A 15,598-nucleotide genomic window follows, 5' to 3' on the forward strand; every position below is an offset into this window, starting at 1 on the left:
AATCACCATCATCACTTTTATCGCAGATTTCAGAGGGCGCCCTATAAGAAATGTATTTTTTACAAAAAATATTGAAAATAGCGTTTACTCCCACAGTGAATCCAGGTGTAATTCTTAATTAATTTTGATGAATAAAGTATCATTTTAAAGATGAAGGTATAAATGAGGAGATAGCTTTTTCGAATTTTTGAAAAATTTTTATTTTCATTTATAAATTACTCTCAAAAGAACAGTATTTTTTTACATGATCTTTTTCATAGAAAATAAAACTTATTCAGAAATTCTAAAAAGGCATTTCCTCGTTTAAACGAGGATATAAACGATTATACAAACAGAAGTGATGAAAAGTCTTAAAGGTTAACATACATTACACGATTTGAGCAAAAAGGGATAATATTCGCATATGATTGGTACTTTCCTTCTATTCGTCTCGTAAAGGACATATTGTAAGTAATAGAATGTTGGTTATAATACAAATGGAAATAACTGATGTATTTAATAATTATATAAATAATTTGATATTGGTACAAGGATGAGAATATAATTAAAATTTTTATATTATTTTCATGAATATTTTTATTTTTAATTTATTTTTTTCTTTGTATTTTATATTTATTGCGTAAATAATGGAATCTTGATATTGAATAGCGTATTATTCAGTTATTAAATTTCGAATATGGTGTATTGTTTAGTTCAATTATAGATAGATTAAATTAAAAGTAAAGTTTTAGATTTTCGTTATCAAACATTTATATAGAAGTTAGGTTATCGTATTTTTGTTTGTTCAATTTTGTAAATTTTTTGAATTATATCTATTCTTTATCAACAATTTTACGCGGGAAATGTTTAAAAATGTACAAAATTAGTTTCTTATTTTTTGATTTATATTTCTGTATAAATCAATTTAATATTTTAGAGCGTTAGGTGACAAGAGAAGTACACTACATTACCAGTATAGAATTTACATAGCGATAATATTCATACATTATACCATAACTCAAGTAAGGTATAAATTTTGTTTATAATTCGTAAATATGTAATTGAAATTTATAATGATTGTATTTGGAAAATATAGGAACATAAATATAGAATGATTTCGATATAAACATATGCTTATATATATGATATACAGTAAATAATTATATTAATAATAATGTGTGATATTTATATGGTAACTTTTACTAAGACGATAACTACAATGAAAAAAATGACTTCTTATCCAGTATTATGGCACTAAAATTGTAGATAGTGGAAGACGGTGATTTACGCAGCACTATTTTTTTGAAAGCATACAAATATTAAAAAAGTATTTGTGCAGATATTTAAAAATTTAAGTTTCATATTTTCCACTAATCTATTATGCATTTCGAATATAGTATAAATGGCGATACCAACAAAGTTCGAAACAGTGGTATTAAATATTATGAGTTTGTAATTTCTATTTGGAAAAAATAAAAATATTCTAAATGTCATTTAAAATAAACTTTTCAGAGTTCATCAGTAAAGCGTTCAATGTCTTGTAACTGGTCTCCATAATCAGTTGCTTCACTACCTACAAATGTATCATGATGATCTAAAATCTCTTCGAATGACAATCTATTATCATGATCATCATCAGATGCTGCAAATAAGTGATCAACTTCGTCGTTTGCTATTTCTCTGAAATATGTATAATATTGATAGTCTTTAAATTTTACCACCAATATCATTTTTCATTATATTTCCATTAATATCAATTTCTCATTATATGTTTATTAAAATATATATTTACTTACTCGTTACTTGGTACACGCCATGATAAAATCTCATCAGATTCAAGTTTACCATTTCCATTTTTGTCATATTCATGATCAAATTTGTCTTTTTTAATCAACAACCACTCTTTATCCTCAGATTTTGCTCTTTCTCCAATATATTCTTGAAAACTGATACAACCATCTTTATCAATATCTTTTTCGTCAAGAACTTGTTTTAATAATAGTGGAAACATTCTAGGTACTTCTTCTGGATGAGTATATGCCTTAAATTCTTCTGAATCTAAATAACCATCTTTATTTAAATCTGCTGCATCAAATGTTTCTTTATCATAATGTATGAGTTGATCATCAAGAGCAAGGTCTTGTGGATCTGATCCATAAATATCTTGTAAAATTTCATCCCAACTGACTTTACCATCCTCATCACTATCTGCATCTTCCAAGCGGTCTTGTGATTCTTCGGTAGAGAGCATACTGTCAAGAAGATTATAAGTAATTTAAAAATACATACATCAATGTTATCACATCAAGCTCATACCTGAATGAACGTAAAATCCAAGCTTTCAATTCGTTTCTTTCAATGAAATTATCATTATTTAAATCCATTTTGGTTAATAATATGCCTAATCGACGCCTTGATTCTTCTACTGGAAGTTTATCAAATTCTTCTGCATCTTTAACGCTTCCTATCAGAACAAAATTAAATGATTGAATTTAAATAAAATATATATATATATGTATTTTATATATATATTTATTACTTTGTATATATATATATATATATATATATATATATATATACATATATAAAGTATATATGTATATATATATAAAGTAATATTGAGAAATAGAAAATAGTAAATTTAAAATAATACCAAGAATTGCCTCGTGATCAAACTCCTGATGATGTTCATCACCTACGTAGTGGTCCATACCCCGTGGACTGAACGCACCGTCTTGTGTTCTTTCATTGCCTTCACCTCTATTGTGTTGATGAGTATGAATATGTGCGGACGCCGCATTACTATTCGAGATGGATTCAGATATACTGAAGATTATAAGAAATAGAATACATCCACGCATGTTTTGTATGTGCATTGTGTCTTTTGTTCGATAACTGAAAAATGAGTATTGAAGGTACAAAGAATTTATAACCTCACTTTAGTGAGTATTTGACAGTTGTAATGTTTTAAAGCTGTCTGCCATGATGCATTGTATCGATAACTGTACATCGATATAAAACTCTTATCGAGACTGTTGTTTGTTGTTCGAACTCGAAATTTGTCCATTAGATCTTTTTTCAATTTACTTGCTAATTTCGTTTTATTAATATTACTTTAATTATTCAATTAACGTAAATATTTTAATAACATACCTTTTTAATAGAGAAGTAATTCGTTAATTTTAACACTTATTAAAAGTTCCTATTACTCTCGTTTAAATATATTTTTTTAATATTAAATATATATCCTATTACTCTCTTTTAAAATAATGTTTTGTAATGTATAATTGAATCATATCAAAAAATCGAAGATATCGTTGAAGAAATTTCGTAACATCGAGAAAATCATATTACTTTGCTATGTATGCCATAATATGCAAGCTATTCAAAAGAAACGTACGTAGAAAGAAAGTTTCTTAAGCCGCGTCACGAATGAACACTCACGTTTCTACACGTACAAGAGGCATATTCGAAAATAGGCACGTAGTATTTTACGTCGAATCTATTTTCACCTTCGTTGCTTCTTCGCAGCTAGAATGGGGGGAAGGTAAGATCTATTTGAAACATTTCTGCTAAAAAATTCTGTTGGAAAGATTCAATATTATCTTATATAAACTTTTTCTATTTATATGGTGGAGTCAAACAAAGATTATCTATGATGTAGTTTATTATACAATTACAATATATTTTTACTAATTGATACGTTGATAAATTATTAGAATAATAATGGTAATAATAATAATGATAATGATAATAATAATAATAATAATAATAATAATAATAATAATAATAATAATAATAATAATAATAATAATAACAACAATAATAATAGTAATAATAATAATAATAATAATAATAATAATAATAACTATCATCTTCATCATAATAATAATCATAATTATAATAATAATAATAATAATAATAATAATAATAATAATAATAATAATAATAATAATAATAAGAAGAAGAAGAAGAAGAAGAAGAAGAAGAAGAAGATGAATAATAATAATAATAATAATAATAATAATAATAATAATATATCTAGATAACACGAACTATTTACGATTGATATGATTTTATTTATACATCACCGAGTCGCACACTTCGGATTACGCTCGAAGTGTCCCTTAAATTCGCTGAGGAAAAGATTAGAGGCGAATCTCGTTTGGGGACGTGCAACGTTTCATTTATTTCACGTTTTACATTATTCGACCGTATTATTATTATTATTATTTATGTAGATTACCGAACTTTAAAAACAAACGTTCGCGAAGTCGCCATAATCCCTTAGTACAAAATAGTTAAACATACTTTTGTTTTCTCCCGAATAAGAATTCGTATTTGTCAATGACTTTTTAAGAACTGTCATACCGTGCTTTTTTATTTTTTCATTTCTCTTTCTTCCCTATCATTATAGTTATAATACCCTAAGATCCGAACGAGTGAATGTACGTACCATTAACCTCGATAAGATTTACGATTATTAGGTTCAAACGTACGTACCTCCCTCGTAACAGGAATTACACATAAAACGTTATTAAGTAAATTCATAATGACTCTACGATCTCCTTCCAGAAGACTTACTTATTTTTTCTTCTAATAACTAATGCAGTTAATAGTTACACCAACGCATTATTTTTATTTTATTTTATTTTAATTTAATTTAATTTTAATTTTATTTTATTATACTGACACGAATCGAAATTCGTATTAAACGCGTGACGCGAATAAATGATCGAGAGTATCCGAACAATTCTTATTTATTATTAAATTATGATCTTATTTACAAAAAAAACATAAATAATGAAAAATAAGAACTCGATAGGACGGTACGAGCGAAACCTGGATCTCTCAAGATACAAAATGTTCGCATATATAACAAGAGGATGGAGGATGTTGGTGAAACAACAAATAGAAACGAAAAAGCGAAGGTAACTGAAATTTCTCTATCTTTTTATTTTCAAATAATAAAAGTTAAAATATAATGAAATAATAATAATAATAATAATAATAATAATAATAATAATAATAATAATAATAATAATAATATAATAATAATAATAATAATAATAATAATAATAATAATAATAATAATAAAAATAATAATAATAATAATAATAATAAACTGATAGCTAATCGTTTATAATAATATATCTATCGTTCACGAAATGCGCTGCCTTTTCGAAAGAGAAATTATTAGACTGAATATGATTTAAAGGGTTAGGAGTTTCAGAAAGGTGGGCAAAGGGAAATGCTTTAAATATTTTCAAATTTTCTTATCTATAAAGAGACTTTGTTCGAACAAAATCATTGAAAATCCCTTGCCCTTTTTCTCTTCTTTTCTTTTCTTTAACACGCGTTTTCTATCTGTCTAAAAGTTTCTCGAACCTTGTGTTCTATTTTTTCAAACTATAATTATACGGTTATTTTTCTCTTTTTTCTCAATTACATTTTTCAAGTTTACAATTCCTTTCTTGTTTAATTATCGCCCGCGCATTCGCGTGCACGATAATATTGAGTACGCGCGCGATTCTAGGAACTCTTTTACGTTATTTATTTTGTTTTCTTTTTTCCACAACCACAACGTCTTTTCATTTTTCTTGTCTTTTCTTTCCTTTTTGTTCATATATTTTTACTACAACTTGGTCCACGATTCTGGGAGATGCGAAAATTCCAAATAAAGTTCGAATATCAAGTATAATCAACAGGGTTGAATGGCAATTGTGTCTTTGTATATAGGTACGATAAAGACGTGCACATGTACACCTATATTACATCCTGTTTACGAAGATCTTACATATTCGCACGCGATACCTGTTTAACTTTATATGCCTTTTTATACGAAAGAATCTCACAATGTTTCGCACGACATAGGATACAAATAGTAGCGGCAGTGATCGTGACCACGGTGCTATTCTGATAATATTAGTTAAAATAAAAGTAATCATAATAATAATTATAATAAAAATAGCAATAATAATAATCATAATAATAAAATTAAAAATTATAATAATAATAATAATAATAATAATAATAATAATAATAATAATAATAATAATAATAATAATAATAATAATAATAATAACGCTATTACAACTAATGATTCTCCTTATTTTTCGACCGTGTCGGATCTTTATCGTATTTCTACTATATACAATATTTTTATTTATACATTTATATGTAAGTATATATGCATACATACATATGTCGGTATTTATATCACCGTAACGATATAGTCGTTATGTATACCTTTGCATTAATCAACACGTTTTTCTATCAATGTTCGTACACGCACATCGCTCTTAAAGTTAATAATTACTGATACTTTTTCCATTTGTTAACGATCGTTTCACAGCGAATTCCTATAGTTCAGTATAAGCTTTTATTTTCGTCTCATATCAACTGTTCGTTCTCGAAATTTCAATCATACGTTTATGTATATATTTTTGGTGCGTGCGTATATGTGTGGTATTTGTCTGTCTCTGTTTGTCTCTGTCTGTCTATATCTGTGAGTGTGTATAGTTATTTATAATTTTTACACAATATATACATTACGTATTATCTCGGGACGTATATCTACAAAATTATCGCTATACGTGTCCGTCGAAAAAAAATTGTTGACAAGAATGCGAATGACTTATCCTGATCTCCTTCATTTAGAATCGAGAATATTATTAAAAAAGATTTCTTTTATCGTACATATTATGCTATATTTAGTTATTTATTGTACTTCACAGTATTCCTTTGGTATGAATCATGACTTTTTCGTTATACGGAGATCGATAGTTATAAGTGATCTTTCTATCACCCATTTAACCTTTAAACTTTTACTTTATTGGAACGAGTCTGCTCGCATTCTTGCCAGTGTGAGCACGGGCCTTGGCTCCCATACAGTATATATGTACTAACATGGGTCACGGATATGTACGAGCTTTCGATAGACACGTTACGCACTTTATATTTACAAACAGGTATTATCGGACCCCGCTGGATGTTTCTATTTCTTCACGGAAGCGCGATATCCTAAAGTGAGTAAAATGAATCCTTTAAATAAATAGTTTCGAACGAATATCGATGATCACAAGATTCTCCTTTTTCTATCTAACTTAGCCACGCGTCTAATTATATTCTTATATAATTTATAATACCTTTTCTTTTTCATAAATTAATTACATGATTAGCCGTCGTTCAAAAGCTCGTTATTACAGTTAAGAAAAGTATTATTATTTCGCTAAATAATTATTGATTACTTATGCTTGTATTTTTTTCAAATTCGTGTACGATGATTTATACATGTTTCGAATGATATCGTCTAAAAAAAAAAGAAAGAAATCTTAAAAAAAATAAAAACGAGAAAGAGGAATCTGGAAAGGAAATAGTCGACGTTTATAAAGAGGCATCGTCGACTATTTTCTTCCGTATCGATAAATCCAGTGAAAATTTTAAAAAGAAAATAATATTAAAATTTGATATATTACCTATACCGACAAATTTCTTGATACTAATTGATTTCTTTTATCGTACCGTTAAAAGGATAAAACATTTTTTAAGTAGCCGTGTAATATATTATTGAAATACTCGATGTACTTATCAAAGTGTGTTTTAAATGGCAAGAAATATGTATTTTCGAATCATGAACGATAAATTTAAATTGAAAATGTATTTGTTTATCTCTTTTAAACGGTAACTGTGACAATTGCAATTCCTATTAAAAGTAAAAGAGTTTTTTATCTTTGTATGACACTTTCCAATAATGAACTCTCGGGGAAGGTGGAGGGAGGTATTTCGTTGTAACGTATAAACGAATATGAAACATTGAACACAAACCTTTGAATATTAAGAATACGAAAACTTACGTTCAAAATTTTGTAGAAAATTTGATATTTGTAAATTTGAATTAATGATATAGACAGTATTAAGCAATGATAATGTTTAAGTCTATTTACATTCTTCCTTATCTATTTGTAAGGTTTTTTTGCATTCTCTTATCCGTAAGAGAGATATTTGTTGTAGAAATTCAATGGATATTTTTAAACAAAAATAGTGAAAATGTTTTGATCAGCTCCGATTCTTCGATAGGAAAAGTAGAAAGCTTCTTCCTATATGTTTAGTGAATATCGTTGCTTCCCCCGTTTTAGTTTTTCAGCGTGGCTGTCCAGACGTAACAATGTGTCTTCGTATACTTTTTGTCGGTCGTTTATGTTTATCAAGATTTTCATTAGGTTTTTTCAAAATGACCCAAGAAATATCTTGATTCGAATATGTTCCATCCTTTTATAACACCAGATATACATCAGACGAGATGTTGTACCGAAGATAACTACGATCTGCTGATTTTTGTATATCATATGTTCCAAGGTTAATTGAAAACCTTGAAGAACTTCGTTGAATTATTTGTTAATACCATCTCGACACCAAGTTTCATTTGGCCCAAGATACTATTGGTACTATTTTATGTGCTTTCCAACACGTAAATATAGTATACTATTTTTATGATTTATAATTTAATGATAGAAATCGGATAAATTGCACAAACGTCGTTGTTGTTGGTGCTGTTTCTGTTGTTGATCATGATGATGGTAAAGGCTGTCCCCTTGATGGGTCGTCTGTTGTTGTCACTCGTGAGATTTCCCACTCAATGGATGGTAATTTCCACCGGCCGATGCCACTAAGGCCAAGGGAAGGGGCGATCCCAATGACGTGGAATGTGAATGAGAATGAGCTAATCCTGAGGAATGTGTTGTCAGAGCTAAGGGACTACCGGATATCGAATTCGCCAAAGAGGCAAAAACTGATGGTGCAGGCGACGCCATTGTCGGGCTCCCCATTGCTGCCGTTGGAGGATTGATCCTTTTTTCTTTTTGTCGCCTGTATAACAAATATCCTATGTTTTCTTTTTTCTCCATTGTATTTATATATGAATAATAAATTTTTATATCTATATTGTATGTACCTGTTACAAAACCAAACTCGAACAACTTCTTTTTCCATCGCTAAACTATCCGCTAATACGGTAATTTCTTCGGAAGTAGGTTTTGGATTTTGGACGAAAGATTTCTCTAGTGCCACTCTAACGCTAGTTTCTATGGAAGTTCTTTTCTTTCGTCGCCTGCCTATTGCTTCTGGTGTCGTGAGAGGATTGGAGAGTGAGTTTGGATTGTTCAAGGAATTATCGGCATCTTCTAACCATTTTTGAAGAAGAGGCTTTAACTTGCACATGTTCTTGAAAGAAAGATTTAATGCTTCGAACCTAAAACATAGTTATTCGCATTGTCATCATTTTTATACGTACATTATAATAGAAAAATATTCCGATTTCATACGTTCGATTATGAGTAATAATATACCTTGAAATAGTGGTTTGAGAGAAGTCATTGCCGTAGAGTTTTCCCATAGCAAGACCAACGTCACCTTGCGTAAAACCAAGCTTGATCCGTCGTTGTTTAAAAGTCTTCGCAAACTGTTCGAGTTCTTCAAGGTCCGTTGTTTCTTCCGGTGAGGGTTCTAGTCTTGCTGGTGGTGGTTTTACAGATGGAGGTGTACCAGGAGGTGGTGGCGATCTTTGTTGCGTTAAATTTCTTCCTACCAACCCACCTCCACCTTGAAGAGCCTGTTGTTTCTGTAAGGCTTGTAATTGTTGGGCTGCCTGTGCTACGGCTTGCTGTACCTGATAATAGAAAAATGTATCTTGTTAATCGACGTTAATTCACATTTTTCATAGATATTTAAAGGGAATTTTATGCGAACATTCTTCACTATATGAGCAAATAATGAAAGATGAAAAAGGAATGTTTAGAGTACAGTTAAAGGAATAAAAGTGACACGTGTTCTTTTTGATACAGGTACGCAAAGATTTCGTAGGGTGCTAAAGTCGATCGATTATCTACACCCTTTCTTAACCAGATGCTCGATTATGAGAATAAGAGGGCGCAGAACGTGGCAGCTATGAAGGAAAAGGGTTTGGAGTCGGTCGCGTGTCGTTTAACCACACCGAGAGCACCTTACTTATGTTTATTGTTGGTCGTCAAGATACCTTTAGAGACTCCTTTAAATTTAGTCACGTGCAGGGATCGGCAACAGGTATTTGGTAGTTGATTCCTCATGTATTTCCAAACCATTTGTATAGCTTCAATAATACGAAGTATAAGCTCGAATTATACAACAAAATTATATTTCTCTCTCTCTCTCTCTCTCTCTCTCTCTCTCTCTATATATATATATATATATATATATATATATATATATATATATATATATAAAACGATTCTTTAAATTCTAATATATAATTTATATTCTAATATGTATTTTGACAAAGAAACTTTGTATCGGTGTCATAATCAAATGGAAACCGTTCTGTATCGTCGCGTGTCGAACCCGAGGCAAGAGTTTAGTATAGAAAAAGGGGTGTTTTAAAACATGTTCGAGGAATGAAGAAATTAAATGTCTGGAGCTACAGAAGGTGTATTAGGGAATAAGATATCCGCTTGAGAAGATCACGTGTCGTGCATGTATCGTAAGCGAGAGGGTTGAAGGACAGGTTACAACCCAGTCTAGGAGAGGGCGACGCCCGTAAGGGAAGCTCGTGTGTCTTTAGAAAGTTTCGAGAACAAAAAAGCAGATCCTTTGGAAAGAAATGCAAAGGGAAAAAAATACAAGGCAGCCACGTGTGAGGCAACAAAGGATCCTTCCCGTTCGGGCAAGGTGCTGAAGGGCTCGGAATCTTCCTAGAAAAGTATATAGTGTCTTTTAAAGTAGATAGGAAGGGATCCAAAGCTTCCTACTTTGAGTGTGAGTCTTGCCAACGCATGTGTGTATATCTGTACGTATATATGTATGTATGTATGCGTGCGGGTACACGTTGGATCCAGACGGCCATTAAATCTGCTAAGATTCGAAGTCGTTTTGTTAGCTTTTTTATAAGGCCTGTGCATCGCGTCCTTGCACACGCTACTCGTGACGGAGCCTATAGAAATTTTTTCCTAAATGCTGAACCTGGGCCCATTCAGAGTCGTTCGAAGGAAGGGCATAAGGAAGGGAGGAGAGATGCCCACCGCGGGTATCCAGGAAAGAGGGTCGTTTTTCAACGTATCTCCGGATATAATGAATCGATTTTTCTCGATTCGATGCGAAAGATCTTTTTCTTAACAAAAAGATTGCGGCGGTGGTGGTAAAAATGATCGACGAATGTTCTTAAGAAATATTTACGATTTCGCGTGAGATATATACGTATCTTTGTTCGTTTTATTTTTCTTTTTTATTTTTTCTTTTTTGAAAAAGAATAATCTTTTACGAATCTTTTTTAGATTTTTACATTATATCAAATAAGTTAATGTTGTACATAAACATATATATGTAGATACATACGTAAGCAATATTATATGCTATTTCATTAAAATTAATCGTAATCTTTTTATTAAATGTGCCGAAATTGTAATCGAATGAAGTTGGAACGAGAGAAAGGAAGAAATTTTGTCCCTTTGTGCCAACAACAGACGTTTATCTGGATGTCGAATCAAACGAACTGTCTTCGAAGAATAAGACATTCGCTTCCCTTCAGATCAGCCCTCGATCAGATAGCGAGCTTGTTCTTTGAATCGTCACGGATTTGCCTCGATTTCGGGACTCGTCGATCGAATTCGTATCGAGTAGATAATTTTGTAATAGGCAGAAGAGGATTGAGAAATAAGGAAAAAAGGAATATTTACTTTTTTGTTCTCGAAGGAAGAAAGATTTACTTACTTGATTTTGCAAGAAAAATTGTGCCTGTGCCGGAAGTTGCCCAGCCGCTGCAGGATTGGCTTGCTGAAACATAGCAAATTGCTGCAGTTGTTGCTGCAGCGATTGTTGTTGTTGCTGCAGGGTCGATGCAAGAGCTTGAATCTCTTGAGGTCCGAGAGTACCGAGAGATCCATGCATTAATAATTGTTGGCCGACCAATTGAGCTGCCAACGCTGCCTGTGAGTTTCCACTATTTTGCGTACTCGTATGTTGTTGCTGTTGCTGTTGTTGCTGTTGTTGTTGCTGTTGTTGTTGTTGCTGATGCGTACCAGTCAATTGACTACTCACTCCAGAACTTGGCGAAGATGAGCTGCCGCTGGTGCCACTGCTGCTATTACGATGTGATACATCAGTAACCTACAACACAGATTTATCGATTTTTCCTGAAACCCGTTTTATCTTGTCTCGTCTCAAAAGTTACTAATTAACATTGATTTCATTGAATTTTCTCATACGGCGAGATTTCACGATGTAATGTGGAATCAGAAAAGGCGTCCTTACTAATAATACTGAATAAACAACGTCGAATAAAGCCGTGTTTACATTTGGCCAGGTCAGAATATTGGTCACTAAGGTTTATCTTTCTCTTTTGTGTTTTATAAAATATATCCCTCTTTTATTTTCTGTCCTTCCACTTTACAGTCCCTTCTCTTATTTAGCTGTCAAATATTGATCACAACCATTTTTTTGCGCACTTAAGAACCCGAGTGAAAATGTTAGATTTTTTGTTTTCTTTTAAACACTAAACTTATAAAAGTCCTTAATTTATTATTATTCCTTCGATAATTTAAGAGAACTCCAATATTAATGCATCTAATATTCTTGAAATGTATTACTTATAATATGTATAATGTAAATAATTTTACGAACCAAATTAAGAGCTTCCCTATCCGAGTCCATTGAATCGTGATCGAGATTCGCATCGGTGACATCTTGAATATCACTCGTGATACTTCGATCATCTCCACTGAGCTCGGCTCCTTCGACCTCAGCGTGTAGATCCGCATCTGCAATAAAAACAAAAGATTAGATTGTAATCGCGATCGAAAATATATCATGCAGAAATTTGTATTCTTCTACAAACTGTTGCTATAGAAGAGAGAACAATTTTCGTTATAATCGTACAGTCATTGTTGTTCTGTGGCCTATACTTCCGATGACGATCACTATATCGCGTTGGGGTGGACGTTGGTGTACTAGTGGCATGAAGGCGCATGTCCGTAAAGATCATTTTTGGGTCTTCGAGAAAGACCATGTTAACCTCCTTTCTCTCAGAGGTTTTATTCGTGATCCTCCTCGTGATCACATCGAGATGATTCTCGAGATCCAGCACGAATTTATCTTGCAGACGTTCATGGAGAACATCGAGTAATCGTCGTTTTTGATCGACAACGATCGCGACGAACGATCGTTCGGATCTTTTTCCAGAAATGCGATTTCATTCCGTATCTATACCGTACGCGTGTTTAAAGAAATAAAGAGTGTTTCTTCTGATTTCTTTATATTTTTCTTTTTTTTTTTTTCTTTATTAATCCTTCGATAAATTATTAGCACCAACGCGAATGCACAAGTTCTTTGGAACTTCGTTGATGGACCGATGCAGGACGAATGTTAGAATGACGCAACGAAAGTAGTGCGACCCGGAGGGCGAAAGGATCATCCCCACCAACATCGCTAACACCACGTGCTCTTCGATGTTTCGACGGGGGAGCTTCGATTGGTCGGGACTCTTCTCGTAGACGAACGATACCGCCCAATGAGGATCGGTTTACCCTTTCGAGCCTACTCTTTTTTTATTCTCCCTTTTGCTCATGGAGCAACCCTTCGTGCATCTATCATCATAGGTATCTTATGACCACCTCCCTCATATCCCCGTTGCGTTTGGCTCTAGGAAATCATACGAACACAACGTAGGAACGTCGAACAATATAGAACGGAACCGATCGGTCGATTCTAGCAAACGAGCTTTTTCCGTCAATGCTTGGCACGCGTTTCATACCGTAACGGTTTTAATAATAATTACTTCGATACGCTTAAAGATCCTTTCCTACCATAGGGTAGCAACCGTTTGTACTTGGAATATGGCTGTGAACTTTCTCTGTGTTAAGATTTTAATATCATATTTTTTCATCTCTTATGTTATATGAACTTATATGATAATTTGAGATTTAAGAAACTTAAGAAATTTAAGAAATTTAAGAACAAATGAAGAAATTAGTAGGATCGAGTTGATGATCACGGTAAATATCGAGAGGGAAGAGGGAGAGGGTTAGTGAACTAAAAAGAGAAGTTGCTCAGCCATTTGAACGGCACTCGGACGTTCCCATCGACTTCGGATTCCGACAGAAGATAAAAAGAGAAGCGAAAAGAGTGAGAAAGTAAGGCGAAACCTCGTAAAAAGCTTGGCGAAACGGGCTCTATGGTGGGGAGGGATTGCAAGGTAAGGAAGGAACGATCGTTGTGGAGGAAAAAAAATTCAAAATCCTGTGAACTCTGAGCACCGAGACGCTACTTTTTGGGTGAGCAGTCTCGATTTCTGCTCCTCTTCTCGTTCTTTCTTTCTCTCTCTCCCCCTCTTTCTCTCTCTCCCTCCCTCTTTCTTTCTCTCTCTCTCTCTCTCTCTCTCTCTCTCTCTCTCTCTTTCTCTCTCTTTCGTGTGTCTCCCTTCCTACCTGATTCCCCTGAAATCGTAAAAAAAGCATCGACAGGTCAGGTAGGACAGCATCGACAGGAAGTTTCAATGCGTTCTCCCAGGATTGGTCGATTCTCTATAAAACTTCGTTTTACTCGTCCTCTCGCGTTCTTACATATCTTTCTTATTTTTCAAAAGTAGGGAAGGCAGGTACTTGGATGGTAACTTCTATATGTGCAGCTTTCCCTCTCTTTCTTTCCCCCTCCCTCCTTAAATTTGCATCTTTCACGACCCTCATTTTTCTATCAAAATTGCGCTTTTTTCGTGAGAAACACGTTGGAGAATAAGGTAGATATTTCGAGAGGAAACACATGTGGTCGTTTCATCTTTAACGCGAATAAGGCAAGAAAGAAAAAAAAGAAAAAAAAAAGATAGGATGGATCGATAGAAAAATAATGCTTGCGCGTCGCCAGGTGTTCATGGCAAATGCACACAAATATCGTATTAGAAGTTCAGTATCTTAGATAAGCCAACCGTCATTTCATCCGTTCTCTTGCAGGATTAAATGCACGTGTATGTGTGTGCGTTACATACATATGCGAATGTACACCTATGTAGAGACTTTTTGCTTTTTCAATTTTTTTTTACCAAATTTATGTCGTCTCCCTTCGAAAAAAAAATTTTCCTCTATCTAAAATTAAACTTTTCTTACCGTGAGAAGCCTTACTGAATTTCTCGATTCGCGGCAAAAGGAGAGGGAAGCTTAGAGATAGAGACCGTGCGAGGGGATTGGGATGGTTTTTTGGGGCGATTTCTCTTCGTTCTCGTATTTTACCCTTTTTTAAGAAGGGCTCGCGTTGTTCCGCGTTTCTCGAAAGACCTGACATAGAAAATAACTGACGGTGCGTAACCAGGTGCGAAGGTAACATTTAGATGTGCGTTCGTACCAACGTAAGATAAGGTAACCGTCACTTCGTCTTCTTTCTTTCACGTGTACTAATACAGAGACGAAACGACCGTTGTTTCTTTGAAAAAAACGCATTCGAAATTTTGAAAAATTTTTCCTACCGTTTTTTTTTTCTTTTTTTTTTTCGTTATTCGTTAACAAGCGAAAATACGATTCTATCTCATGGTAAGGTTGTATAGGTATAGAAACAATTTTTCACATAGTCCGACGTTCGAAATTTTACGACATGCTCATCCAATGGC

The 15,598-nt window shown here is 32.8% G+C and overlaps 2 protein-coding genes across 6 annotated transcripts in view; both read right to left on the reverse strand.

Moving 5' to 3' along the window:
* Window positions 1-571: 571 nt before the first annotated feature.
* Window positions 572-3,425, reverse strand: LOC124952653 (reticulocalbin-2). Of its 2 annotated transcripts, XM_047502830.1 has the most exons (5): window positions 3,133-3,425; window positions 2,633-2,874; window positions 2,296-2,443; window positions 1,776-2,231; window positions 572-1,659 (listed from the first exon to the last, which is right to left on the reverse strand). In XM_047502830.1, exons 2-5 carry the CDS (start codon window positions 2,853-2,855, stop codon window positions 1,488-1,490), a joined length of 999 nt encoding a protein of 332 aa, XP_047358786.1. In that variant the 5' UTR covers window positions 2,856-2,874; window positions 3,133-3,425; the 3' UTR covers window positions 572-1,487. The 2 variants fall into 2 exon arrangements, with proteins under 2 accessions (XP_047358786.1, XP_047358788.1); XM_047502832.1 differs by lacking the exon at window positions 3,133-3,425 and having other exon boundaries at window positions 1,626-1,684; window positions 2,633-2,985.
* A 1,662-nt stretch (window positions 3,426-5,087) lies between these two features.
* LOC124952651 (POU domain protein 2-like) overlaps window positions 5,088-15,598 on the reverse strand; it is a 95,429-nt gene continuing 84,918 nt past the window's right edge. For all 4 annotated transcript variants that reach the window (XM_047502826.1, XM_047502827.1, XM_047502829.1 and 1 more), the window contains 5 exons: window positions 12,628-12,764; window positions 11,719-12,114; window positions 9,327-9,646; window positions 8,933-9,229; window positions 5,088-8,847 (listed from right to left, as the gene is read on the reverse strand). In XM_047502826.1, coding sequence (XP_047358782.1) covers window positions 8,595-8,847; window positions 8,933-9,229; window positions 9,327-9,646; window positions 11,719-12,114; window positions 12,628-12,764 — 1,403 coding nt within the window. In that variant the 3' untranslated portion in view covers window positions 5,088-8,594. The remainder of the gene's footprint in view (window positions 8,848-8,932; window positions 9,230-9,326; window positions 9,647-11,718; window positions 12,115-12,627; window positions 12,765-15,598) is intronic.

This window comes from Vespa velutina, chromosome 10 (assembly GCF_912470025.1).
Source record: "Vespa velutina chromosome 10, iVesVel2.1, whole genome shotgun sequence".
In the NCBI taxonomy this organism is placed as follows: domain Eukaryota; kingdom Metazoa; phylum Arthropoda; class Insecta; order Hymenoptera; family Vespidae; genus Vespa; species Vespa velutina.

Coding starts and splice junctions, on each gene's coding strand:
- LOC124952653 (XM_047502830.1), bottom strand. CDS start 2,855: ATGCACATACAAAACATGCGTGGATGTATTCTATTTCTTATAATCTTC. Junction 2,232..2,295: donor TGGATTTTACGTTCATTCAG/GTATGAGCTTGA, acceptor TCTTCTTGACAG/TATGCTCTCTACCGAAGAAT. Junction 1,660..1,775: donor TGGCGTGTACCAAGTAACGA/GTAAGTAAATAT, acceptor TACATATTTCAG/AGAAATAGCAAACGACGAAG.